The sequence below is a fragment of the Neolamprologus multifasciatus genome, chromosome 6, assembly GCF_963576455.1.
Source record: "Neolamprologus multifasciatus chromosome 6, fNeoMul1.2, whole genome shotgun sequence".
Classification (NCBI taxonomy): Eukaryota; Metazoa; Chordata; class Actinopteri; order Cichliformes; family Cichlidae; genus Neolamprologus; species Neolamprologus multifasciatus.
Window position 1 is genome coordinate 23551937 of NC_140444.1, and position 25849 is coordinate 23577785.

The 25849-nt window shown below is 38.8% G+C and overlaps 3 protein-coding genes across 4 annotated transcripts in view; 2 read left to right on the forward strand and 1 right to left on the reverse strand.

Moving 5' to 3' along the window:
- papss1 (3'-phosphoadenosine 5'-phosphosulfate synthase 1) overlaps positions 1 to 6667 on the reverse strand; it is a 32752-nt gene extending 26085 nt beyond the window's left edge. The window contains exon 1 of the mRNA XM_085161932.1: positions 6448 to 6667. Within this exon, the coding sequence (XP_085018058.1) occupies positions 6448 to 6507 (60 nt within the window). The 5' untranslated portion in view covers positions 6508 to 6667. The remainder of the gene's footprint in view (positions 1 to 6447) is intronic.
- Positions 6668 to 6720: 53 nt separating this feature from the next.
- On the forward strand, positions 6721 to 20042 carry sgms2a (sphingomyelin synthase 2a). Of its 2 annotated transcripts, none has more exons than XM_085161942.1 (6): positions 6721 to 7336; positions 12990 to 13493; positions 14124 to 14241; positions 16409 to 16562; positions 17574 to 17740; positions 19108 to 20042. In XM_085161942.1, the coding sequence occupies exons 2-6, from the start codon at positions 13045 to 13047 to the stop codon at positions 19291 to 19293; spliced, it is 1074 nt and encodes a 357-aa protein (XP_085018068.1). In that variant the 5' UTR covers positions 6721 to 7336; positions 12990 to 13044; the 3' UTR covers positions 19294 to 20042. The 2 variants fall into 2 exon arrangements, with proteins under 2 accessions (XP_085018068.1, XP_085018069.1); XM_085161943.1 differs by having other exon boundaries at positions 6721 to 7332.
- A 429-nt stretch (positions 20043 to 20471) lies between these two features.
- On the forward strand, positions 20472 to 25824 carry cyp2u1 (cytochrome P450, family 2, subfamily U, polypeptide 1). The gene is made up of 5 exons (XM_085161933.1): positions 20472 to 21019; positions 21717 to 22367; positions 22947 to 23108; positions 23263 to 23430; positions 23512 to 25824. The coding sequence occupies exons 1-5, from the start codon at positions 20623 to 20625 to the stop codon at positions 23745 to 23747; spliced, it is 1614 nt and encodes a 537-aa protein (XP_085018059.1). The 5' UTR covers positions 20472 to 20622; the 3' UTR covers positions 23748 to 25824.
- The last annotated feature ends 25 nt before the right edge of the window (positions 25825 to 25849 follow it).

Below are 25849 nucleotides of genomic sequence, written 5' to 3' on the forward strand. Positions count from 1 at the left end.
CAACGGGCCCCAGTATTTGTTATTATACGAGTATTTTATTGGTTACATTTGTTTTTGCTTTTGTTACAGTGCACTGAAATAAGAACATCTGAGAGGAGTGATCCACCGGTGGTGATATTTGGGTATTTTGTGAGTTCCTGATTTAACAAATCAGCTCTTTAATCCAGGCCTGAGAGATTGAACTTTAAAGCGCTATAAAATATTCTTACTAGAAACAGTCACAAAGTGTTTTTCTCCATAATTATAATGGGCTCTGGAGAAATTCACTTATATGGGACATTGATCACATGAGAAGTCCTGAGGCTAAAAGGATTGCAGCGAGTCAATCCAGTCAAAAAAAAAAACCCCAAAAAAACAAGGAACTGTTTTCCTTTTAAATGATGACGTCATCTTGCTGGTGATGGAGGCTCAAATAGGTTCCGCGTGAGACTCCATTATCAGCAATATCTGGTATGAATGTGTGTGAATGTATGCATGTGACTGGACTGTGATGGACTGACGACTAAAAGTTTTAACTGACTTGATACTGAGACAAAAAACGGTACCGATTTTAGGATTAGTAAATGTCCACAAACAATTCACCCAGCTTGTAAAAGAAGGGTGGATGTTTTGTCTCGCTTTGTTTTGTTTTTGCAGGAACAGAAGGATGACAGAGACTAAAGGGGGAGGCTGTAGCTTCACATGAGTGTGAACTGCAGACTTAACCCTTTGGTTACTAATTTTGAGTTACTGATGTTTGCATTAAGAAAATTGTGTTTTATTAGCTGTGTTTCGATTAATGTATCACATTATATTGTTGGGAATGTTAAATGCTAAAGTGAAGAAAAGCTTTGATTTCACTCATGACTGAACATGTTATTATTAACCACAGCAGGCCACTGTAAAAAGTCAATTAACTTATATAGAGAAAAAGAAAAGCCAAAAAACTCTATGACGATGTCTATGAACAACAGGGGAATGATAGACTTGTCACATTCAAAATAGAGATATGTAATGACAAACACTGGCCCATGTCATTTAGGTTCTCCATTGAAATAGTCAATAATTTAGAAAAGTAGGATAGAACCGACAGGGGCATGTGCTGAGATGTGGTGCTGCACAAGAACAAGAGCAAAATAAAGAAAAATTATTGTGTTTAGCTTTGATAAATTAAAATTAAAATGAACCATTACACTCAGAGGATCAACATGGAATTCATTATATGCTAATTTTGTATGAATGATAACTGTTCTGTCCTGAGCTTTTGTTTTTACAGCACCCACTTGACCACACCAACAGTTTCTCGCCACCAAAAGGGGGTACTTGCAAAGAATAGGGAGGAATATCATCAGAAGTGGGAAAGGTAAGCCCCGATGGGGGTGATAACATCATTAATTTCATGTATGGTCAAATTCTTAAAACTTGACCCCAAACATGAAAAATTCTTCAAACATTTAGAGACAAAGTGGAGTTCTAGATAAACATAATGTAGCAAACCACATAAGGATGGAGCGTTGAAATCAATAAGATGGTGAAATAACACGCAGGAAAAATGTTGATCATGTTGATTATGTTTATTCCAGTGTGCAGAGATTGGCTAATCTGACCAGGAAATGTTATAAAATGGATTGTCGGAACAGTCAGCGTTAAAGTCACCTTTGACAGTCCAGACTAAGATGGCGTTGGACATCTTCAGGGCGGAAAAGGGTTGGTGTGACCAAGGTGTGGTTTGGCTTGTTGTATGTATATTTCAAGATGATATGGCTCTGGATGGACCAGTTACCAGGGCATGGAAGGAGGACAGACTCATTAAATGAAGAGAAGGAATTTTCTGGGGTTGGAGATCCTCTGGGTGAGTAGTTGACTAAAAGCATGCAGAAAATAAAAGCTCTTTTGTTATTGATTTGTAATAGATTGATAATTGGCCACATTTACAGCTGTATTGACTTGTTGTGGACGTAGTCTACTTCATGTTTAAGCACTCTAATTAACAGATTGAAAATAGTGACATTAAAGGAAGAATATGCAGCACCACCCTGTCAGATGCCAGTGACGGTGGGGCTCAGTGATGAATCAGGTGAGCTGGATTCATGGCTGAATCAAAACATAGATGCCCCTGCTGTGGTCAGTAAGGGAAAAACAGGGAAAAACAAAAAAAATAAAATTGAAAAGAGGCATTTATAAACATTTATGTGTGAAGTTTATAAACGGGATAAAAAGGGGGTGTTTTACTGTTATTTAATAAGGGTTTCAAGCTACAGTCAGCGCGAGGTGTGGCTGATCTATGGAGTGGACTGACTTCAGCATATAAGGCCGCACGTGCTTACATAACACTGATATCATGGTGTTCTTTGTGATCTTTTATTCAGTTATATCTTTTGTTAAGTTTTAAGTAGTGGCCGTTGATTAAACAACATTCATTTAATATTACATACCTGATTCAGAGCACTACACACAGATCAACTTAACAATCGGCAGAACCTTATAGCGGGAATGTTGTGTCTCAATAAGGGACAGTTGGCTCGAGGAGATAAGTGGGAGTCAGTGCCTGTCCTGGGGAAGAGAATGTTCCTTTGCTGTGTTAAAAGTAGCCAACAAGTTCATATTGAAGTGAAGTTCATATTAATACAGGTTTTGTTTGTAGACAATTGTGAAGACGCAGGCTCTGGGCGGAGCCAGGAGTTGAACAGATCTAACATGACAATTAAATTGATTTCATTCCCTAACACAGGATAACGAGACTGGAGCAACGACACTGGATAGGAGAAAGTCTGATACTTTCTAAGATATGAGGTCACTAACCTTTTCTTTTAATTTTCTAGCTCCGTTGAATTGACACATGGGAATGTGTCAAAAAGGGGGGGAAGTTGAGTTTTAACATCAAACAAGGGTTATATGAACATTTTTATGACTTCATTGGTGTTTTAATAACTTAGGTATGGTAAAACTTAAGCTAATAATGACCTAAAAGGTTTCCAGATTTTTTAGAGAACCCGTGAGAAGCATGAATCATTATTTCCATGTTTAAGCATTAATCATTGAAATGAACTGAATAGCGTTTAGAAGATAAAATGCCTGTGTTCACGAGAAGCTGAGTACCACACTGGAGAGGAAGCCGTGGGACGGTAGGCGGAAGGAAACACATGATTTTTGTGAAAAGGGGGGGGACACATGTTAGAATTAAAAATGGCTAATTTGTTTTTGATGTATTTTATTAGAATGAGTGGTTTTAATCATTTTCATACACACCTTGCAAATGTGCTTATAATGAGTTGGCACTCGGTCTTTTGAAGGTCATAAGCTTCGTTCGGCGATAGTCCGGACTGATAAAGTGTAGGAAATGCCAGTGCAGCGGGCTAAATGCAAACACGCTTACACACACATACACTAAATTAGGATAAGTCCTTGGGACATTCTGAATATTCTAAACCAATTCTGAACCACCAAAAGATCAGTAGATAACAACATTCGATTGTTAGAGCTAGGAAGAGAGGTGTTTTGGTTTTCTGTCTCTTACAGAGAAAGGAACAGACACCAGACGAGGTCACAGATATACGAGGATCCTTCGCAGCAGAGACAGACACGGTGACTGCTGAAACACCAACTGGGTTCAAGTGTCATGGCATTTTGGGCCCCAGCTAGTCACCTCAAAAAGGATGGATCCCATAAACACAGAAATAACCATGAAGGGGTTGGCGGAAATCCAGGAACACCAGACCAACGAGGTTCGGTCAAAAGGGGGACACGTTCCTGTTCCTTTTTCTGGGGAACACAGCTGTGACCCCAGAATACACAGATCATTGTTTGAAATCGGGGCAGAATAATCCCCTGATCTGTGCAACGACTGAAGGGTTGTCTAACCCCTGAGGTTGAAGAAAGAAGAGCAGAGGATCACCCGACTGGAAGACACTGGTGCCTACAGTAATAAAATAAAGGCTAAAAGCTCCTCGGACAGAGGTTCTAGTCTGAGTACGTTTGAAGGGTATAAGGTAGCACCGAAATAAAGCTGTGGGAGAACTGGGGAGTGATGGGAGTGTCATCTGTACCTACTGTTGTTGTTGTAATAAAAGTTTTTCTTGCAACTGAACTGCGCTAACACAGAGGTCATCTCACATATGGTTCACCCAACAGGGGGACAAAGGGCCTCAGAGGTAAGAAGAAATGAACCCGGCAACACTGGATTGCAGGGTGTAAGTGAGCTCTTTAAGTTTAAAGAGCTCATCAGGGGGAATTGTTGGATTATAATATTATTTTATGCCATGTTAGACCCTGTCAATATAAAATTGTACTTAGTAGTCAGTATAATCTTTTTGTGATATATACGTTTGCATATTATAGAATACTGCATGATGACCCTTTTATGACTTAGACTGTTGTTGGAATCAAGACTTGCTTTATAAATTCTTTCTCACAGTGATAATAGCTGAGCAAGCTGTTATCATTTCACTCCTGCCAGGAAGAGGGGAGCTGGATACTCTTATCTTCAAGAAGAGGGGCCACGTCCTTCAGAATAACACACACACACACACATACACCTGAACCACTCTTATCTTCACTCCCTACATACTAACATTCCTCTGTTAATGAATAGACGTATTCACTGTTGTATTACTTTTGTATATAAATAAAGGCAAGTGCAGGAAACAAGCGCACATCACAGGGCCCCCACTCTGGTGTGAGCGTTCTGTGATCATGCCCTTGCAAGTAAAAACTGCAGCGTCTGTGTGTTTCTACCTTTAGATTCTTAGCTGAAAAAGTGTCTTTAGAATAAATCTCTTGACAGACCCCTAATTAAAGATTGTGAATTATTATGTAGTTTTAGTTTGCATTATTCTCCTGAATTAGAAGAAGGTGATAACTATTACATTTGGTAAACTGATTTGCATTACATTAGACTGTTGATTTATTGTGAATGAATGATATTGTTTTATGACGCATTATACTGCTGAGTTATAAGAAATACTGTTCCAGAAAGTCATCGCCTTATCTGTCTGATTAGAAGAGAACAGAGCATACTGTCCCATCTCAGCAGGAGCAGATGAACAGGGAGCCAAGGTCGTAGCTTAGGCGCTGTGTGAGAGAAAGAATGTGAATGTTTAGGCTTTTATGATTAGGTGGGGGCCACTAGAGGCTATGAGAGTTTGATCAAGGCTCCACCATTTTGAGATCTGATGCTGTCTGCTGTATGGTGTCCATCTCCCACGCGTGTGTTCATTAAATCTTCGTTTGACTTGACCCGGCCGGACCAGTGTTGTTATTTTGGTTTTTCCTCTTGTATCCATCCCCAATATTTGAATCCGTAACAGGGGTCATATGATTGTTGGGTTTTTCTCTGTATCTATGAAGCACCTTGAGGCGACTTTTGTTGTGATTTGACGCTAAATAAATAAAATTTAATTGAACTGAATTGAATTGTCTGCAGAGCAGGAGGTAAGGAGGATTTACATCATTAATCAATGCAAAAACTTTCCTAATTTACTAAAAACGGTGTGGTCTCAGAATCTCATCTCTGCTTTTCGTGGATGATGTGGTTCTGTTGGCTTCATCGGGTGACTGTTCTTGTTTATCCATTATTATTGTTGCCACATGTTAAGCTGCAGCTACAGGATACACACTGCTAGTACCATGCTGTGACAGAGCTGCAACTGTGTGTGACATTCAAACCAGATAAACCTGCAACACACCTCCACCTCGCTTCATTTTGTCCACATTTCCTCTCAAAACTTCTTATTTCATCTTTAATACATCAGACATTTTTAAAGATGAAATATTCATGCTGCATTCATTTCCCGGGTTGTCAATCAATCCAGTCTTTTTCAGCCACTTCAAATATCTCTACACGACTGTGACATTTTATACTTGTTGCAATTTCTGCTGCCCTTTTGGCTAGAAAGAAACGTGTTAAGATTGTTCTTTCTGGCTCAAAATAACTTTATAGCATTGATGTTTGAGACATGTTTGACAGATTATAAATTATTTGCAGATTACAGATGACAGATTATTTAGGCAATTATTTAACAATTCAGAAGCTTTAATATAAAATTTCGGGTTGTTGTGTTTTTCTGAAATTACATTGTGTGTTCAAATGTGGAAGACGGTGGTGAATGACAATACTGTGCTGCAGCGTTATGTAGCAGAGAAATTACACAAAGAAGCACAGCACAGTCTGCCTGTACCAACAAGGTAATGTTATCACACCTAGAAATGCTGTAACTCAAATCAGTCAAAGCCCCTGCCATCATTACCGGGGGTGGTAGCAGCTGATTCGTGATTACTTTTATTACCCAAAGCTTTACCGTAAGACTAGCTTTAGCTTGCAACTAACGTATAACAAAAGTGTCGCTAACTAGCTTACTGAGCCTGGTTAGGCAGTTAGCTGAGAAGAAGCAACTTGTTTGTGGATGTGGACGGATATAATGAAACGGTGCGTTGAATTAACACATCTTGGAAGAGAGAAAAAAAACTCACCCAGCTTTCAGCAGTGTTGGTTAGCTTCTGTTTCTTGTTCGAGTTGCCGAGAGTCTCCATGCCTGGCAGCAGTCAGCAGCTAATTCAAACGGTACCTCTTTAGAAAAACAACCAAAAAAAGAGCAAATACAACACCTAACCCGGTTTATTTACTTGTAGAGGTATCTGTTCGTGGGTCAGGTGCGTCTAGCGGATGGAGGAGACCGGAGCTGAGCAGCCTATCTAGCACAACAACCGGGAAGAGGTATTTTTCCAAGCTGCTGCGTCACCATCGAAGAAGTGACGCGTTTCCTCCGTCTTTGGTTGGTTCCAGAAAAACTGACCTGGTGTCAGTTCTGCTTCATCGTCGTCTCCTCTCGCGCAATAGCTGACTCGGAGACGTAACTGATCCGCAACCTGCAAGTGTGAAAATACATTTAAAAAAAAAAAAAAACACTCTAAAAATAAATAAATAAAAGTAAATAGATGTTTTCGAGGAGTCATTTCAAATATTTATGTTAAAAAAAAATCTGTAGGTTATTATTATCAACCTGGTCATGTGTGTAATTATACAAATAACAGCGCTGGCAACTGGATAAAAAAAGAGGGGTTTGTAATTAAGGTAAACTTAATAAAAATAGAACAGCTATTTGCAGTTGCAATCAGCTACAGGGTGGTGCGTACGCTGATTACAGGACTGCTGGTGTGATTTGAAGGGGATGCTGGGCAGGAAGCTGCTTACTGAGGCTGAATCAGTGTGAGAAATACGCGCAGCATCAGGGAGGAGCGCTCCCTCAAAAGCGAGCGGCTCTGTGGCGTAATGTAACAGACCAGACCGAGAGGAGTGGCGAGCAGACAGCAACGGGGATTTAAGGAACTGCAACTCCGGGAAGAGGCCCGAGCAAGGCAGGTATGATGCTATGAACTGTGCAACATGTGAATCTAAATACAGAGAGATCGCATTCTCATCGTTAGCCTATATGCTGGCTTAGATGTGTTTAAAAGGCTACAGTAATTGTGATGTTAATAAGCTATGTGGTGTTGGAATAAATGAATATTGCTTTAGTGGTGACATTTAACTTTTCCCCTTTTTCTTGTTTACAGATTTAGAAATGTACTGTAGGTATGACTCCTAGTAAACGTACGTGGACTGTCTCTGATGTTGTATATAGTATAGATTTCATTTATTTGCATATATTAATGCAAAAAGTTATTTTCCGTAGATCGTTTTGCATGAGCTGGAAGACTCCGTTTTTAATGACGATGAAACATCAGGTGACATAGGCTGCAGTGAAAAAACCAAGTCCACACAATGCAAATTAGGCGGCCTATTTTTGAAGTATACAAAGTAGTTTTGGCCTCCTTGCACCCTTGGCCTTGCTTTAATTCTATTTTTAATAATTCACTTCTCTGTTCCAAGTTACATTAGCTTTGACTTGAAATGACAAGGCTTAATTACAGGACATATAATGACCTGTTGCCCCACCCAGTAGCCTTGTGTTTTAACCTAGTGTTTCAAACTGTGTGTGGGGCCACTGTGCTACACCCCAAAAGTAAACTTCAAAAACCAGCTGTGCCGCACACATCACATGTGACAGACTGCCACCCTCTTATATATATGGGAAGCGTGGGTGACACCCAGTCCCAAACCTGACATTACTGCCAGTATCCACCCCAAATGTGGTCAGGCAAGCCAGAAAAGTACTCTGAGGCTATTTTTACATGTGCTCTGTGGAATAGGATGTGTTATACCAGAAGTAAAACAACAATGGCTTGTTCTGTTAGTAAGAAATTAATACTTACTTGTCTCGGTGAGCAAACTGAGATGTTAAACTAGTGCTGTTTAGTAGTCGTGAGATCTATTACAGGACAGAAATGTTTCAAACATTTGCTCTGTGATTAACATTATTGGGATGCCATATTTACTACGAGTCAGGGAAAGAGATACAGCATAGTATCACAATATATTTATTTTATTGGATAAAGTAAATACTGTCAAAGCTTAGCTTTAAGGACGTTATTTGCAGTTGACAAAAGGTGATAAATTGCAATATAGGTTATTGCAATGCTCCGCATATTGCAAAATTTAAAAACAAATGGCAGTAATAAGATATCACGAGTGAAGTATTGTAAATATTAAATACTGTAGCGTCGGGTCTCTGGTGATTCCCACATCTAATGTTTACTGGTTACAAAGGAAGACACAAGAATAGCAAAGTTAATTAAACTACTGCCAGTATATGATCAAAGTGCATTATCTCCAGCTCATTTCACACACACACACACACACACACACACACACACACACACACACACACACATATATCTATATCTGTAGATATATATCTATATCTATCTATCTATATAGATAGATAGATAGATAGATTGATAGATAGATACATGTTGTTAATAACTAATAGTTTACAATAACATAGTTTATTCTAAAGAAGCTTTCTTACATTTTTACAAACTTTCATTTTCCCTTCATTTTGATTGTATTTCTCTTACTTCCCAACAACAGTCATCTTAAAGTATTTTGTACTATAAAGTAAAATTCCTACATTCCCCTGTGAGTAAGCAGTCAGCAACGGTGGGGAGGAAGAACTCCTTTTTAGCAGAAGCAAACTCAGAGAGGTGCAGCAATCTGCTGTGACAAGCTGAGGGGGAAGAGAGAAAAAAGAGGAGAAGAAATGTTCAGCACATCATTGGAAGTCCCCCAGCAGTATTACCCTGTAAGAGCACAACTAAGGGATGGTTCAGGGTCACCTGATCCAGACTAAACTATAAGCTTTGTCAAGACTTTTTTTAAGACTAGTTTAAGAAGTAGAGAGGGTGTCTATCTACCCTATCTGAACCCATTTGATATTTACTTTACTTATTCCCTCTTACTTGATGTTACACATTTCAGCAACAGAGAACTGAGTTGTTTTTACTTTATTATTTTTAGTTAAATTAATTTAGCTAATAAGAGTTTATGTTACACATTTTGTTACTTCACACATTAGGAATTTGTATATTGACCATTGCAAAGCGAGTTTGTTTAGGGGCACAGGTACTTCTGAGGCTGAAGAAGCCCAGTTACCCATTAATGCATCAGTACTTACAATCAGATAAATATTAATATTAATAATTAACAATTTGGGACCATTTATCTGGAACAGCAAAGACTTGAGATATAAGAGTGAGTAAATACTTAAAGAGCTAGCATTTAAACATTAATACAGTTTGCTCATAATATTTATCTGGTTTTATCTAGGCATGATGTTGAAGGCAGTATTTCTTTTACTTCCAGTATTGAATCTTTACTTTTTAAAGAGCAATGAATTATTGCTATTCCAGCTACCAGTAGTAACTTATGTTAATATTAATTATTGTTGCGGTGTTATTATTGTTGTTTTTGTTGCCATTATACATCAGCAAATACCTTGGGAGCTTCATCAATAAGGGAAACTGGTATAAAAATAAAAACAAATAAAATATGTAGAGTTTGCTGTAGGTACCCCTGTGTGAATGATTAGCTTTTTTCCCATCATTGCAAGCCTATCTGGACATTTCTTTTTTTATCATAGATTATTACCACACACAGATTATTACAAAATCTCAACTATATGAGATACTTCTTTAACACATTTTTGTGTTTTGTGTTTATGTCCTGAAACAGTAAAGCTAAAACTCCAGAAATGCTTTACTTCTGAACACAGAGAAGCCTAGCTGGTTTTAGTAACATCATAACATAAAGTTAACTCCCTGGTCTTGTCCCTTCCTACAAGGCAGGGCCACCGCTTTCCTTTAATGAAGGCTAGCTACATGATGCACAGACAGAAATGATTGGACAGCAAGGCAAGCATATCATTATGACGGGCCCAAAAGGGAGTTGAAAGCCTGGTTCCCCTGGAGTAAAATACAGGCTTTGAGACAACTGAGTGACTTGTCTTGAAATAGCTTGGGTGAGTACTGGCGGCCAAGTTATCCATCATGGCTTGTGACCATGTGGAATAGTTTTTTGATGCCAGGTTTCCATCACCACCCATCCCATGAGTGTTCTGGTGCTCTGGCCAGTGGGAAAATACTGTCCTTGGCACACTGGGGAGGGAAGGGGACAGGAAAACGGGTCCGCTGACACCCGTGTGCAGTGTATATAGTGCAGTCGTCTAGGAAACAGAAAAACCCAGAAAAACACGTGTCACAGATAACCCCCCCTCCCTTTCATTCTCATAACAAACAAACAAATAACAATAACAACAGCATTTAATATGTGTTTATATTGTTGTTTATTGACACCTGAGACTGCTTTAAACTAGAATGAATGGATGGTTCCTTAGGGTTTGCGCTCAACCACACTGCCTCTAAATGATACAGTGAATCACATCTTGCATTATACCAAACCAAAAGATACATAAAGCCTTGTCACTAACATTACGATGGTCTTATAATGTTTGCTTTCTCGTGTTGACCTTGTCCAGAGTCTACATTTTAAGTTGCAGGTTATTTTTAGTGCAGTGTTTAGTGAATATTACCAGACTGGCTAAAGGCTAAAGGTAGAGCTCACTTTACGTACTTAGAAAATAAATGCAAGAAAGAAAGGACAAGGGAGGTAATGACTGATTGGGGGAAATTATAGTACTACTTTACATGTAAAGTTCAATTTAGTTTATCCATCCGCAGGAGCGATGATCGAGTCTCCTTGACCTCTCAGCGACTTTTAATCGTCATTAGTTTGTGCAGTACAACCAGCCAAAGACAATGAAACTTATAACTTCCTTTCTGTACTTCACATATTACAATATCATGTGAAGTGTGACAGACCGTGAGCCAGATGAGTCAGTGTCTTTGACATTCTGGCTTCAATCAGGCGGTGAATTCATACATCGTGTGTCGCTAATGTGACTTGGTTATTTAAAAGTGAAAAATGCCGTTAAATGATTAAAAACACATTTAATGTTAATCCAGGACAATGACCACAGACTAAACTTGGTAGTTTGCATAACTCTGATGGACTCTGGACTCTTGTATTTGTGGACGCTGCTATCTTAGGTCCTGGGTAGCAGCCGAAATATTGTGAGGGAGAAAGAGGCGGAACTGAAAGAATTCCAAGCTGAAATATATGGGATCATTTTTTAAGAACCAAAGATGGTGGAAAAATATGACTTCCAGAGGGTAAAGTTTTTTCAAGACATGCTGTTTTATGTTCCAGTTAACCACTGAAATGACAGTAAATTTAGCTGTAAGTGAATAACTGTGTTTAAACTTTCAATTTGGATGCTTTGTTTTAATAGAGCTTACTTCTAGCAGGACTTTAATCCTTTGAATGTAAGCAGATGATGTTCTTTACTGAGACTTGCCAAATTCCACATTTATGCTAGCTTTACACCAGCTAAGGGTTGGAAAGCAGCTGTGATAGGTCAGGTAACATCTGCTTTTACAGAGCAGCATCCAGGTGGCTAAATCCACAAAGAGAAGTAAAGCTTAGAATCACCAGTAGCAGGTGAGCTGACCAAAGCCTGTCCATGAAGATCACAAATCTACTGGAGCTCATAATACAGATTTTTATGTGACTTATTTGTGGTGCACAGCAACACCAGAATTTAGGGTCCCCCCAACCTCCAACTGTTAAATCCCACTATAACCCTTTATTATAAACCATTAAAGCCTGTTAGACTTTGTGTTCTCCAGACCTCCATCAGTTACATAACACAGACTGAATCCTGTGTGGGTTAGTCAGAGGGCATTCTGCTCTAATGCTTTCTCTCCAGCAGTAATGTTTTCCTAAAAATTGATCCGAGGAAACTGATACTTTGGGTAGGCCTCCTGTATCCAGCCACGCTCTATTTCTATCCCATGTTTTATCCTACTGATAGGTTTCTAAGTAAACATACCATCATGTATGTATCCCAGATGACTTTTATTGTGATGCATTTCAGGGCTGATTGCAATAACCTCCACGTCCATTAAAGGAGCTGTTACCTTTTGGATGTCAAAGGATGAAAATGATCAGTGCTGTAGTGTACTCTCACAGTCATTAAGTGAAAATAGCCCAACAACAAACACTTCACTAACTCTTCTCCAGTTTTGCAAACAACAAGGTAATGTTTGACCATACACTGACTGGAATGACCATAGCAGTTGCTCGCTGAGAAAAAAAAAAATCTACAGCAGTGTAATGGAAAGACTTTGGAAGTACTAAAAAAAAAAAAGAGGATGATTGAATGTCCAAACAGAAAACTGCCTGAGTGCTTCTGGTGAATGTCCAATAAATGGAAAGTATAACTCGCAGCATTAACTCATACAACCACATTTGGCTTTGTGTCACAAACTCCAAAATAGCTTTTCAAGATTAAAATGGACGTTTTATCCAGTGGAATCCAAGACTTTGTGTCAATAAAACCTTCATGTCTTCATTAATTACTCCTAAAATAAGGAAGAGCAAAAATAAACATAAACCCGAGTGTTTTCCAGCTCTCGTTACTTGTTTGTACTTTTCTGTCTTGTACAAACGACAGTTGCACACGCTTTCCAAACCTAACCGCTTGTCAGTGTAATCCTTTTGTTTTCTCTCATCACAGCTATAAAGCCTCAGCCCAGAGCCACATTGTCTGTGCATGGACAGTGCAGGCACCCATGGCATCACAGGAGCTCGTGGATGCGAGAGACTCAGCCGCTGATAATATGAACCCAGGAATGGAGGGTGCCGCGGTGCCCAACGGCGGTAAAACTTGCCCCGTCCATGCAGCGGGTGGAGAGGATACAAAGAGGGGCTTTCGGAAAGGCATAGGCAGGCATAATGATTACGTCAAGATCTCCCTGCCGGAGTCCAAGGTCAATCGTCTGCCTATGGAGTGGTGGAAGACAATAATAGCTTTCTTTTATGCTGGTTTTAATTTGGTCCTGACAACAGTTGTAATCACAGTGGTCCACGAGAGGGTTCCACCCAAAGAAAGCAGCCCGCCCCTCCCTGATAAGTTCTTTGACTATGTTGACAGAGTCAAGTGGGCATTTACAGTAACAGAGATCAATGGGATGGTGCTGCTGACCATTTGGTTGATACAGCTGTTCTTCTTTAGATACAAGTAAGAACCAACAGCATTACCTGTATGTTGTTTTCTTTTGTTTCCTCTTTTCAATTTGTTCACGATTGCTGTGTATACTGTATGTGATAACCAACCCTTGAAACTTGTCAGTGATCTGCGCGTCTGCATGTGTGATGAATTCAGGAAGTTCATCAGATTACTGAGCCTTCTGATCAAATCAAAATCATTTTCCGGCCGTTTCAAAACTGGAGTTTCCTCTTGTATGGCTGCTCATTTAGAAAGCAGTCTTTGTTATTTAAAACTGAGTACAGGCTAAGTACCAGGCTATAATCATTTTAATGCAGCTGAAAAATGATGAATTTACATCATGTAGTCTTCTACATGAAATTACTTGTGGGAACTAAGACATAATTAAATTGACAGTGCAAGTAAATCACAAGTTTTACCGTCACGGCTTAACCTCAGTTCAATTGGCTGAACAGGAGCTATCATATTTGATGTGTTGACTGATCATACGGAGTTAAATTGCCTCCAGTCATTAGCATTTTGTATACTTTGATAGATTTTTCATTTTTTATCAAAGAAGTTTACACAATTTCACAATTAATACCAGTGACTTAAAAACTGTATGCATCATTTATACCTCTGTGTTACACTCTCTTCTTGTAGGTCAATAGCGTGTAGACGGTTCTTCTTCCTCATTGGCACCCTGTATTTGTACCGCTGTGTCACTATGTATATTACCACCTTGCCTGTACCTGGCATGCACATGACCTGCGCTCCGAAGGTAAGAAGCATGCAAGCATCAGAGTGTTACTCGTCATTTCTCGCCTGTGCACTCTGATGCGCTCTGGGACTAGTTGTCTTGCACAGCCACTCTGGAAAAGCAGCTATAAAAAAAAAGAAGTCCTTTTAGGTTTTTATTGCCTTGGGACATCAACAATACTGAGGTGCATTAGTGTCTGAACAAAAACATCTGCTCCTGGCAGTCGTTTTGGTTGGATACTGCAAAAAGGTTTGCAGGTTAGACAATTTAGTAGTTGTTCTTTTCCTAAGAATTAGGAATGTTGTGGATTGAGGGTCAAAGCTGTCAGCTGTCTTTAGGAAGGGAAACATCTTGCATAACTTGAGCAGCAGGTCTAACAGAAAAATCTAATTTACATTTATTTAGGTGTGGTTGTTGGTACTTCCTGGCTTGTGTAGCCTCTAGGTAACAAAAGCTCAACACTACGCCTAGCATCCTGGAGCACTTCTGTTGTGTTTTGTACGTGCTTAGGAGTTTTTATGTTTTTTGGAGTTTTTATGTGTTTTGGAGTTTTTACATGTTTTGGAGTTTTTACGTGTTTTGGAGTTTGTACATGCTTTGTCTCTAGGGGCCACCGTAAATATACTTCTATTTATTCACTCCACATAAAATGTAATAAATATATCATATAATATAAAAACCAACTTTTTACATTTCAACTTTTAACTATTTACATTTTCAGCTTTTTCCTTTTAAACAAATTTAAAGTGAAACAACACAAAACACTGCAAACCACAACACAATTAAATATAAATTATAATATGAAAACAAAAAGAAGATGCACATTCTCTGTCATATGGGCCTGCATGAATAAACTTTCTAAATCCTTTATCATCTGCAACTGAAAATAGTTGTGGATGATTACTATACCTTTCTAATGTGACGTTGTTGTCCCTGGCTCACTTTCCCTCCGGCTCTGTTCCCGAGCTACTGCGAGTGTAACTACCGTCCCTCCGACCCTCTTCCCAGCGCAAAGCACAAGGCTCGCGTGCGGAGTGAAGTGGGGGAAAAAAGTGCGAGAGAGAGGGTGAGAGAAAGAAAAAAAAACCCATGGCTTGTGTCGTTCACTTCAAAGAGTCAGCTCTAAGAGCCATTTCGTTCAAGACCAACACATATTTGCTTGAGTTGGTTTTGGAGAATTTATCCAATATTTTATCTATCAGAAAATATACACTCATTGTTAACTTTGTTGGGTACAGCTAGCTAGGATCAGGTTGGACCCTGTTTTGCCTTTAGAACGGGCTTAGCTCTTCAAGGCACATATTCAACTGGAAACATTTTTCACAATTTTTCATCCACATGGACTAGATAACCTCACACAGATGCTGCAGATTTGTGAATCTTGTGTCCCACCACATCCCAAAGGTACTCTGCTGGATTGAGATCTGGTGACTGTGGAGCATGGTTGAGTGTAGTGAACTCACTATCACGTTCAAGAGATCAATTTAAACGCCAAATTCTGAACGAACTGTCTGAGAAATTTAGACTTACCGACCAGGCAAGATTTTTCCAATCTTCCGTAGTCTCAGTTTCCTGTTGTTACGAAAAGGATGATCTACAGCACTACGAGAACAATGGTCTTTAGTGCAGTAGCCAATGAAGTTGTAGTGCATTCGGAGATGCTCATTTGCAGTCTTTGGTTGTAGAAGGCGGTTATTTAAGTTACTATTAGCTAGAAGCAGTCTGCTCATTCTCCTCTGAGCCCTGGCATCAACAAGGCATTTTCAAAAAAATCCTATAGATAGTTGTGTGGAAAAGTTCCAGTGGGTCAGCAATTTCTAAAATACTCAGACCATGCCATTCGGTCCTATCAACCATATCATTTAATCACCTTTCTTCCCCATTCTGATGCTCAGTTTGAACTTCAGCAGGTTGTCTTAATCATGTCTACATGTCTAAATGCACTGGGTTGCCTCTATTTGATTAGAAGTTTATACATGGGTGTTAATGAGGAATTGAACATGTGTACCTAACATAGTGAATGGTGAACATATATTAATACTAATAATAATTCTCTTTTTCTAAATTCTCAAATGTGAAGATTAGCTTATTTTTAAAATCCATTTCACATTTATTCTGTAGTGGAAACAATTCCTCTGTCTCAATATTACCTCTGATCCCGTGTTTATCCCTCTCGTTACATCATCAGCTTCACGGAGACGCCCATGCGAAAATTCAACGAGTCCTGCGGCTGATTTCAGGTGGAGGGCTTTCCATTACAAACTCCCATCTCCTGTGTGGAGACTTTCTTTACAGTGGGCACACTGTGATGCTCACGCTCACCTATTTGTTCATTAAGGAGTGTAAGTACTCAAAGTAATGCTTGTTTGCTTCCGTGTGTGGGAGAATTTATGGGATTTCTCTATGAATAATACATGAACTACATTGGACTCATTCAGTTTTTATGAAATAGAGCGCTCGCTTAGCTGGAGCTAACAGGCTACATATAACTGACAAGTGCTGATTTGTTGCTTGCTTTAGTGTTTTATTAAAAAGTTTGACCACAAAAACAATCAGTATATGTTTTATTTTAAAACCGTGTATTTCTGGATATGTACTGTATTGGTAACTAAAGGTTATATAAAAATGTGTATGGCCAAAAAAAAAAAAAAGGGGGGGGGGGGGGGAGTCAAATGTTTCAAAATAGCATGTGTCTTAGTTTTTACTGTTACTTAGATTTTACTTATGGAAGAAAAATAAATAAAGTCATAAGTTTAGCAGGAAAATAAAGAAGCTGTTCTGAGATTAAAGTCACAAGAAAAAACTGCAACCATACTTTTCAGCACTTTGCAAGAGCAGATCAACATCATTACATTCAAAGACATTAGTGAGGAGGTGCAACAGTATACTAGATGTAAACAGTGGTATCTTGGCATTTGTCCATTGCAATTTGCTTCCTAATGAACAAAAAGCTACCATGTCATCCATCTCAGTATATTATTCTGAATAGTAATCTCTCTTCAGGCTCTGGATGTGTATGATAATATGGTGATTCCGGTATAAAGGACCATTATTTCATTCTACTGTAAGCAAAATATGCAACATGCTGTATCTTTGTGGTGTGATGATGTTAATTCAGCCTTGCAAAATGAAGCAAAGATGTTCTTTGGTGGGAGGAAAACAAAAGCTTCTCCCAAGTTAATTGCTTTAAATTCACAGAATATGAGAGATCTTTTTAACCGAATACTATCCATCACCCTTGGCTCTCTAATGTTTTCCTACATTATCTTTAATAAGACTTCATTAAATTGAAAAAAACAACATTTTACAAATAAATACTGACAGCAATCTTGTCTTTCCTGCTTCCCCCGAAGACTCGCCGCGGTCCTTTTGGTGGTACCATCTCGTTTGCTGGCTCCTGAGTGCTGTGGGCGTCGTGTGCATCTTGGTGGCTCATGAGCACTACAGTGTGGATGTGGTTGTGGCATATTTTATCACCTCCCGTCTGTTCTGGTGGTACCACACCATGGCTAACTTACAGGTTTGATCAAAAAGACACAGGACTCCTCAAGCATAGAGGACTGTTTTCCTAATGGCACTGGGTCCACTTTGTTGTGGGGGGCAGTGGGAAGCTATTAGTTATTACTGCTTTTGTTTATAGGAAATGATCTATATTATTATATATGCTTACAATTCCTCAAGTATTTTTAAACTGTGTCAAAAGCATCTGGGTGTAATTCAATGTCATTGCACCATTACAATGATACATTACACCCTCTAATGGACAAATTTTAAGCACTGTTGATGGAATTGATTAATATGCTTGGCACACTGACCACAATTTATTGTTGTTGTTTGGCTTAAGCATTATGCTTTCTCCCTTCAGGTCCTTCATTCATTTAAAATAAATATATATATATATATATATATATATATATATATATATATATATATATATATATATATATATATATATATATATATTTATATATATACACATATATTTGCAGTGAATATGGAGCAATCTGAGTTACACAAATCAAACATTTTTATTCTGAAGGGAAGCCTTTAAAAAATTCCTTGTTATTTTATAAATCTTCAACAATAGTAGAGACTTGGAAAAAAAATCTATCTGCTGATTTCTTGTTTCGAAGTTTATTCTAATATTTCTCGTTCGAACTCACACTCAACCCCCAATAATCTTAAAGACATCTATGGAAGCCCGTTTCCGCCACTAAAAAAAAACAAAAACAAGTATCCATAACTCGAAATTTCGAGTTATTTTCTTGAAATTTCGAGTTAATAACTTGAAATTTCGAGTAAGCTCTGCCAATCAGTAATCTACGTGAATGAGATCACTTTCTTGTTACCCGGAAGCATATGGCGCAGAGTAACACGGACTCAAAACCGGATCGCAACAAATTGGCGCTTTCGCGAGTACGTTTCTGATAGTAACGCCATGTGATTCAGCTAATAACACAGGGATTTCATCATTTTTGAAGCCATGCTGAAAATACTCAGCAATCTGTTCATTCATGACTGGATGTAATACTTAGCTTAGCTGCTGCATTTGTACCTGAGGGCTTCAGCTTCCGGGTAACAAATGACGTCATCCACGTAGATTACTGATTGGCAGCGCTAACTGGAAATTTCAAGTTACTTTTCTCAAAATTTTGAGTTAATAACTTGAAATTTCGAGTTAATAAGTCGAAATTTTGAGAAAATAAATTGAAATTTTGAGAAAATAACTCAACATTTCGAGAAAGTAACTCGAAATTTCGAGATATAGATCTCTTTTTTTGTGGCGGAAACGGGCTTCCATAGACATCAGACAATCTTCTGTTACAGACATTTGGGTGACATAATGATATTACTCTAATGTGAACTTTTTTTCGGTCTTCTTTTCAGACCCTGAAGTGCTCACCCAATAACTACCTCACCAACACCTGGTGGAACCCACTCTTTAACTTCTTGGAGAGGAACGTCCAGACCGCAGTGCCGTGTTCATACAGTTGGCCCATCGCCTGGCCTCCTTCCTGCCTGAAGAATCCCTGTAAGAAGTACTCCATGGTACAGAGCACACGAGAGGAGTAATATGACCCGGATATGGCAGCAGTGTTGCTCGATAATCCACCGAGGTGGTATTCATTCATCAAAGTCTTGCCTACTGGGCAGAAACATTGATACCAAATGTGTAGATATGAGTATGTCTAAGAAGATAATCATACCATCTCTGTTTGTTGTCACTGTGATTTATTTATAAGATCAAGTCCTGTAAGTTGTTTTTTTCCCGTAAATGATAAAGTTGATTTTGCTTCTGGTCAATTTCTTTTGATAAATGGACAGTTTTATGATGCCTACTTGCAATTTTGTTGCAGTATTTCATTTGGTATATGTACATTTTGTCAGGGTTTCTCTCATTGTGATATTAATGTGCTCAAGTCACAAGGTGCCTTAGTTTGTCAAACGTCTATAGGTGTACCAAAGCTGCCATTATCAGTCTAGGTATATTTGGGGGGTTTTCTCTATTGTTATTAATTTTGTATTAATTTAAGTAGCATTGACTGTGTATCCCAGCTGTAGTCTTATCATTGTAACTTTGTATTAAAATGTACCCTTACCAAAGCATAAGAGTGTTGCTTTTATTTCACTGAACACTTCATCAGAGGAGATTGTTTAAAAACTCCAGGTTAACAGAAAATACTTCCTCTGGGCACATGAAAATTAAATCAAATCCGCATTAAAAACAAAAACTCTCTTGTTTTTGCAAACATGAAAAATTGATGAAAAATTAAAAAGAAATAATAAAAATTTTACTGTCAGACAAATGCTGCGAATACTTAAGTACATGTTGTGTTTTTATTTTTTAAATTGTTTTTTTTTTTTTTAATAAATTTGAATTACAAGAATTACTTTTTTTTACTTTTAATGATGAGGTAGTGTGTGTAGAATCTTGAGGTGGAAAATGAATTGAACTCACTATGGCATATGGCTGAAATATGAGACTATCTGGAGCTACTTTCTAGATGCATTGTATATAAGTGTTGACAGCGCAGCTCTTTGTATACATTTGATTTACTGGCCAAAAAAGTGAAAAAGTTTTTTTTTTAAGTAAAATAAAATAAAAACAAAGCCTCAAAATGGATAAAACCCAGAATTGTGCCCCTGCCAAACCTGGAAGACAGAATTAATGGCACTAAAGGCCAATGACCGCTGGCCGCCAATCAAAATAGGAGGAAACAATGTCAGCCAATAGGAAGCCAGTAGCGGTACCACGTTGTTCTTGGCCTGCCACAACAACACAGGAAGAGCGTGAGCGTCTGTCTGTAAAACAAATAAATAGCAGCTTCGTGGCGTCCGTGTGCTCAGTCCTGGACATGTATTATCAACTAACAGTTTTGAGTTTATTTGAATGCTGACGTCATGGTTTCGCTCTCAGGCCTGAACGACTTCGTGCTGTTAAACGCAAACGTTGCGGCTTTAATAATAATCGCGTTGGCGCTGGTTGCTCTTTATCAAAATCAGCGGAATTTAAGATATAAAAACATTCCGCCAGGTCCGAAGCCATGGCCAATGGTCGGAAACCTCGGCGGCTTTCTCGTACCCTCTTGTATCCTCAGGAAACGGATCATAAACCCCACTGACGGTCTGGCAGAATTGGCTAAAGTTTATGGTAACATATTCAGCCTTTTTGTAGGGAGTCAACTTATCGTGGTGCTCAATGGCTATGAAGCGGTCAGGGATGCCCTCTCAAACCATCCGGAGGTGTTCTCCGACAGGCCAGACATCCCTACCGTCACTATCCTGACTAAACGCAAAGGTAAGCAAGTTCTTGTATTAAATAAAGCAACTGTTATTGTAGGTTATCGGTTAAATAAGGCTATAACCGTGTAATAATAACCCATTAAAAAATCTTGTAAAATCTAGTAATCGGATAAGCGTTAGAATAGAGAGGTTTCACTGCCTTTGGTTAGTGTAATAAAAGTTGTTTTTTGTTTGTTTTTCTTGACAGCTGGTACAGTGTTGGAAAGCCTCACTGTCACATTCATATGTGTATGTAAACTTCTGAGCACAACTGTAATGTCTCCTCCTCAGTGTTATTACATTATGCCTAACAAAAAGTAATTACACCCTGTGAGGTTGGGTGCTAGTTGCTTTATTCATAGAATGATAGAGTATAGCTGAACAGTTGTCTTCAAATTGAAGTTTCTCTTTAACCTTTAGGATTCACTGGAAGTATATTGCATTTACTGCAAATCTACAATTAATATGCATGAATGCACATTTGAACTTAATAAGCCTGTAACTTAAACAGGCTCTATTTACCACATCAAATTCTCCAAGCGGGATTGAGGGTCAGTCTAAACAGTAGATTTGATAGTCTCCTCCATAACTTACGAGATGTAAGTTTTTAGGTATTCTACAATTTTAAGAGTCTAGTTAAGTAGCTAAAAAAACAATGACATACACGCTGACATAAGCTGTCCTTTTTTTGTCCTGGTATAACTGAACTTCAGGGATCGTCTTTGCACCTTACGGGTCAGTATGGCGAAAGCAGCGCAAGTTCTGCCACACCACACTCCGCAGCTTTGGTCTGGGGAAGCTAAGTCTGGAGCCTTGCATTAAGGAAGGCCTTGCTACAATCAAAACAGAGCTGCTGCGGCTGAATGAGGAGTGTGGTGGCGCTGGTGTGGACCCGAGTCCACTAATTGGCAACGCTGTGTCAAACGTCATCTGCACACTGATCCTGGGTCAGCGCTTCCATCACGAGGATCGCGAGTTCCGCACCATGCTGGACCTGATGGCGCGAGGACTGGAGATCTGCATGAACAGCCCGGCAGTCCTCATCAACGTTTTCCCGCTGCTCTACTGGTTGCCTTTTGGAGTTTTCAGAGAGTTGCGTCAGGTGGAAAGAGACATCACCGTGTTTCTTAAGAGGATTATTACAAAGCACCGTGCAACACTAGATGCCGACAATCCAAGGGATCTCACAGACATGTACTTGATGGAGATGCTGGCCCAGCAAGATGCTAGAGAGGAGGACAGCAGCTTCACAGAGGATTATCTCTTTTATATCATAGGAGACCTCTTTATTGCTGGCACTGACACCACCACCAATTCGGTTTTGTGGACTCTGCTTTATATGGTCATATACCCTGATATCCAAGGTAAAAATGGCAGCAATCAGTCAAGTCCATCCTTTGCAAAGTGCATGTGTTTGTGAAATCAAATCATTTCATTTGGACTCCACAGCAGTTTTGGGAAAATCACATTTAGTGTCAGAAATACCACTTTAAGTGTGATTTCACTGATTTGAAACAGTTGAAAATTTTGATAAATGACAGTATGGACACACTGCAATTCGTCAAGAACATAATTGCAGAGGTAAAACCTTTTAGACCTTTTAGGTGTACTGTTGAGATATTGACACATTGGCAACATATGTAAGTATTGTGACTAAATTTTAGGTTGCCAAACAAACTTTTATGTGGGGGGAATTGGGAATCTTCTGCGGGAACCCACGTCTGGGACGCTTCTTGGTTTCAATACATGAACATGTCTGGCCTCCTTGTGTATTTAACCACTTCTCCAATTGTTGCACGTGCACATAGATTGGCACATAAAAATATGCATTCGCTGCTGCATTTTACTTCAAGTTCTCCGGAATCAGACCGTTTTTTTTCCTGGTTTGATGTGATGTGGACTTCATCCTTAATCCTCCCTTTCTCCTGCTGTGTTGATTCAAGACAAGGTCCATGCAGAGATTGATGACGTAGTGGGCAAAGATCGGGTGCCGTCTCTGACTGATAAGGGAAGTTTGCCCTTTACTGAAGCCACCATCATGGAAGTGCAGAGAATGACTGTGGCAGTTCCCCTGGCTATTCCTCACATGGCCTCACAAACAACAGGTAAACAGTAACTGTGACCCTTAACCTCCACATAACCTTCACACAGATCTGCACATAACTGTTCAAGCACCCTGGATCCACCCTAGCAGATGCCTGTTGCCAAATTTGTCTAATTCCCAAGCTCTAAACAAAGTGTTTTTCTTTTCTTTTTCAGAGTTTAGAGGCTACATTATTCCTAAAGGGACTGTCATTTTGCCCAACCTGTGGTCTGTCCATAGAGATCCCACTGTGTGGGATGATGCAGACAGTTTTAACCCAGAACGCTTCTTGGACAATGAGGGAAAGCTGCTCAGGAAAGAGTGCTTCATACCATTTGGGATTGGTATGCCTTCTTACTTATATGATCCATGTGACTGAAACATAAACACTGATCCATACATTTGACTTCACTGTTTTGTGTCAGGTCGCAGGGTATGCATGGGTGAACAGCTGGCAAAGATGGAGCTGTTTCTGATGGTGACCAGCTTACTGCAGGCCTTCAAATTCAGGCTCCCAGAGGGAAAGCGTCCACCTCCCCTGCACGGACGCTTCGGACTTACACTAGCACCTTGCCCATTCACTGTGTGCGTGACTGCTCGCAACAGTGAAACTGACGTCCTGCAACAAGGAAACTCTGATGAAGGACTTCACAAAAAGTAGAAAATATTTTGATCTTATTCTCCTGGAGAGACCTAAATATTTAGGAAGTTTATAGACATATTTTTTATTAGAGAAGGGTGCTCCTGTTTGACTGAAATCCCAGATAATTTATTTTTTCATTACCATCTGGATTATGTGGATGATTTAAGCTGTTGCTGAGTGAACAGAAATTTGAAAATAACTTATATTGAGACTGCAGTACTAAGTGATGGCTTATCTCATTTAAAAAAATATTTAAATAAGGTCAGTGTTGCGAGATGACTCTAATTTTAAACGCCATAAGATAATCACTGTATTAATATTTATCCTTTTATTGTATGATTTGATTTGCATCATAGAAATTAGCAAGCATAAAGCAATGTGCAAAAGTCTTGAGCCACCCCCCATTTCATTATATTTTGGCAGGGAAATGGATGCAAAGATTTAATGAAAGGTGTAAAAAGAATGTACATGGAACAGCTGTTTATATGTAATAATGTAATATGTATAATTCTAGCATTCACAGGACCACATTTATTCTTCAACACAGTCTGAACTCTCTTAGGCAGCTTTCTTGTTATTTCTTTAAGTAGTCTTCACCAGTCTTCTCCAGGCTCCTTGAACGACATTCAGAGCTCTTCTTTGGATGTTTTTGCCTTTTGTTCCATTCTCTGTAAACTTGTACATCTCTTTTGACAACCTCATATTGGTGACGGTTTGAACTAATTATTTCAAATTTGTTACTACTGATTTTCAGTCCAGTCCTTGTGTGATTTGGCATACGTGAGCCTATTTCCTTTGTTTCTATTTCATAAGAATGGCTTCTCGACAACCAGCTTTCCACTGACAACATTTCTGATGAGACTATGGCAAACAGTGGATGAAATATGATGTGCTGCATCCATCTCTCCTGTGTCAGGTCTTAGCTGGATTTGTTTCCTGTTTCTTAAAAACATGACTTTCAGATACTGTTCATCAGATGTTTTTAGACCTGCTGCTTTATTTGTTTGTCAGTTTGTCCTCAGCGTGTTCATCTTCCTTATTTATTTTTTTTAAGAATACACTGCACACCATGCTACGATATGTCAAGTTTTAAGCTAATGGCTCTTTGGGAATCACCTTATTGATGGAAAATACTATTTCTAATGTTTGTCAAACTCTTTTACCTTTCCATTTTTCATAGATTCAGCTAAAGACATGGGGAAAAAAATGTATTGTTAGTAACAGTGCCTAAACTTAGGAGACAACCAATTTAAAATGTATTTTTAATAAGTCGTCTATTACATGTAGCTATAACACTGGTTCGTTGAATAAGTTAGATGCTGTTTTTTTTTTTATCATTTAATGATACATAGGTGAGTGTTAGGTGGCTTAACAAAACACACACACATACACACATTCCACTGAAAAAGGTCGGGTATAAGGACCGTTTGTTCGAAAACCACAAACTCTGGACTCAGGAAAACACAATGTGAGAGTTCATTACATATTAAATTGCTAGCTGGTGCCTTCTTTTGTGTTTTTCGTTTGCATAAATTGAGAAAAATTACCCATAAACTGATAAACAACATGTAGAAATTAAGAATGAATGATACAGACCGAGATCGTTTCTAATGTAATCAAACCCAGAAGATGGCAGTAGTAAAACTCCACGATTGCAAGCGGAACCGGCTGTGATCACGTGACCGCCAGCACTTCCGCTTACCGCACATCTCTTTGGAAGGATGCGTTAACACAGTCGCCATATTAGTCAGGGACAATTGCTGTTACTGATTAACACAATATAATTTTCAATATTTTTTTTCTGACATAACTTTAATTAAAATACACAATTTATTTTTATGGCACAATGCAGCTTTAAACGGAGGCACGTTTCCACCAAGAAAACACCCCTAATTTTTTTTTTATCTTGAAATAATATAGTTGAAATTTAAGTCAAAAGTTTAAAATTTTATGTCAAAATTTCGATTTACAAAGTTCCTTGGAATTACAGTGTCTCTAGCTAGTTGAATAGGATACCCAGTTCGAAATTTTGAGTCATTAACTCGCAATTTCCGAATTAATTTGGAAAATAATTAACAAAATAAATAAATAAAAATGAATGGCGGACTGGCAGTTTTGTG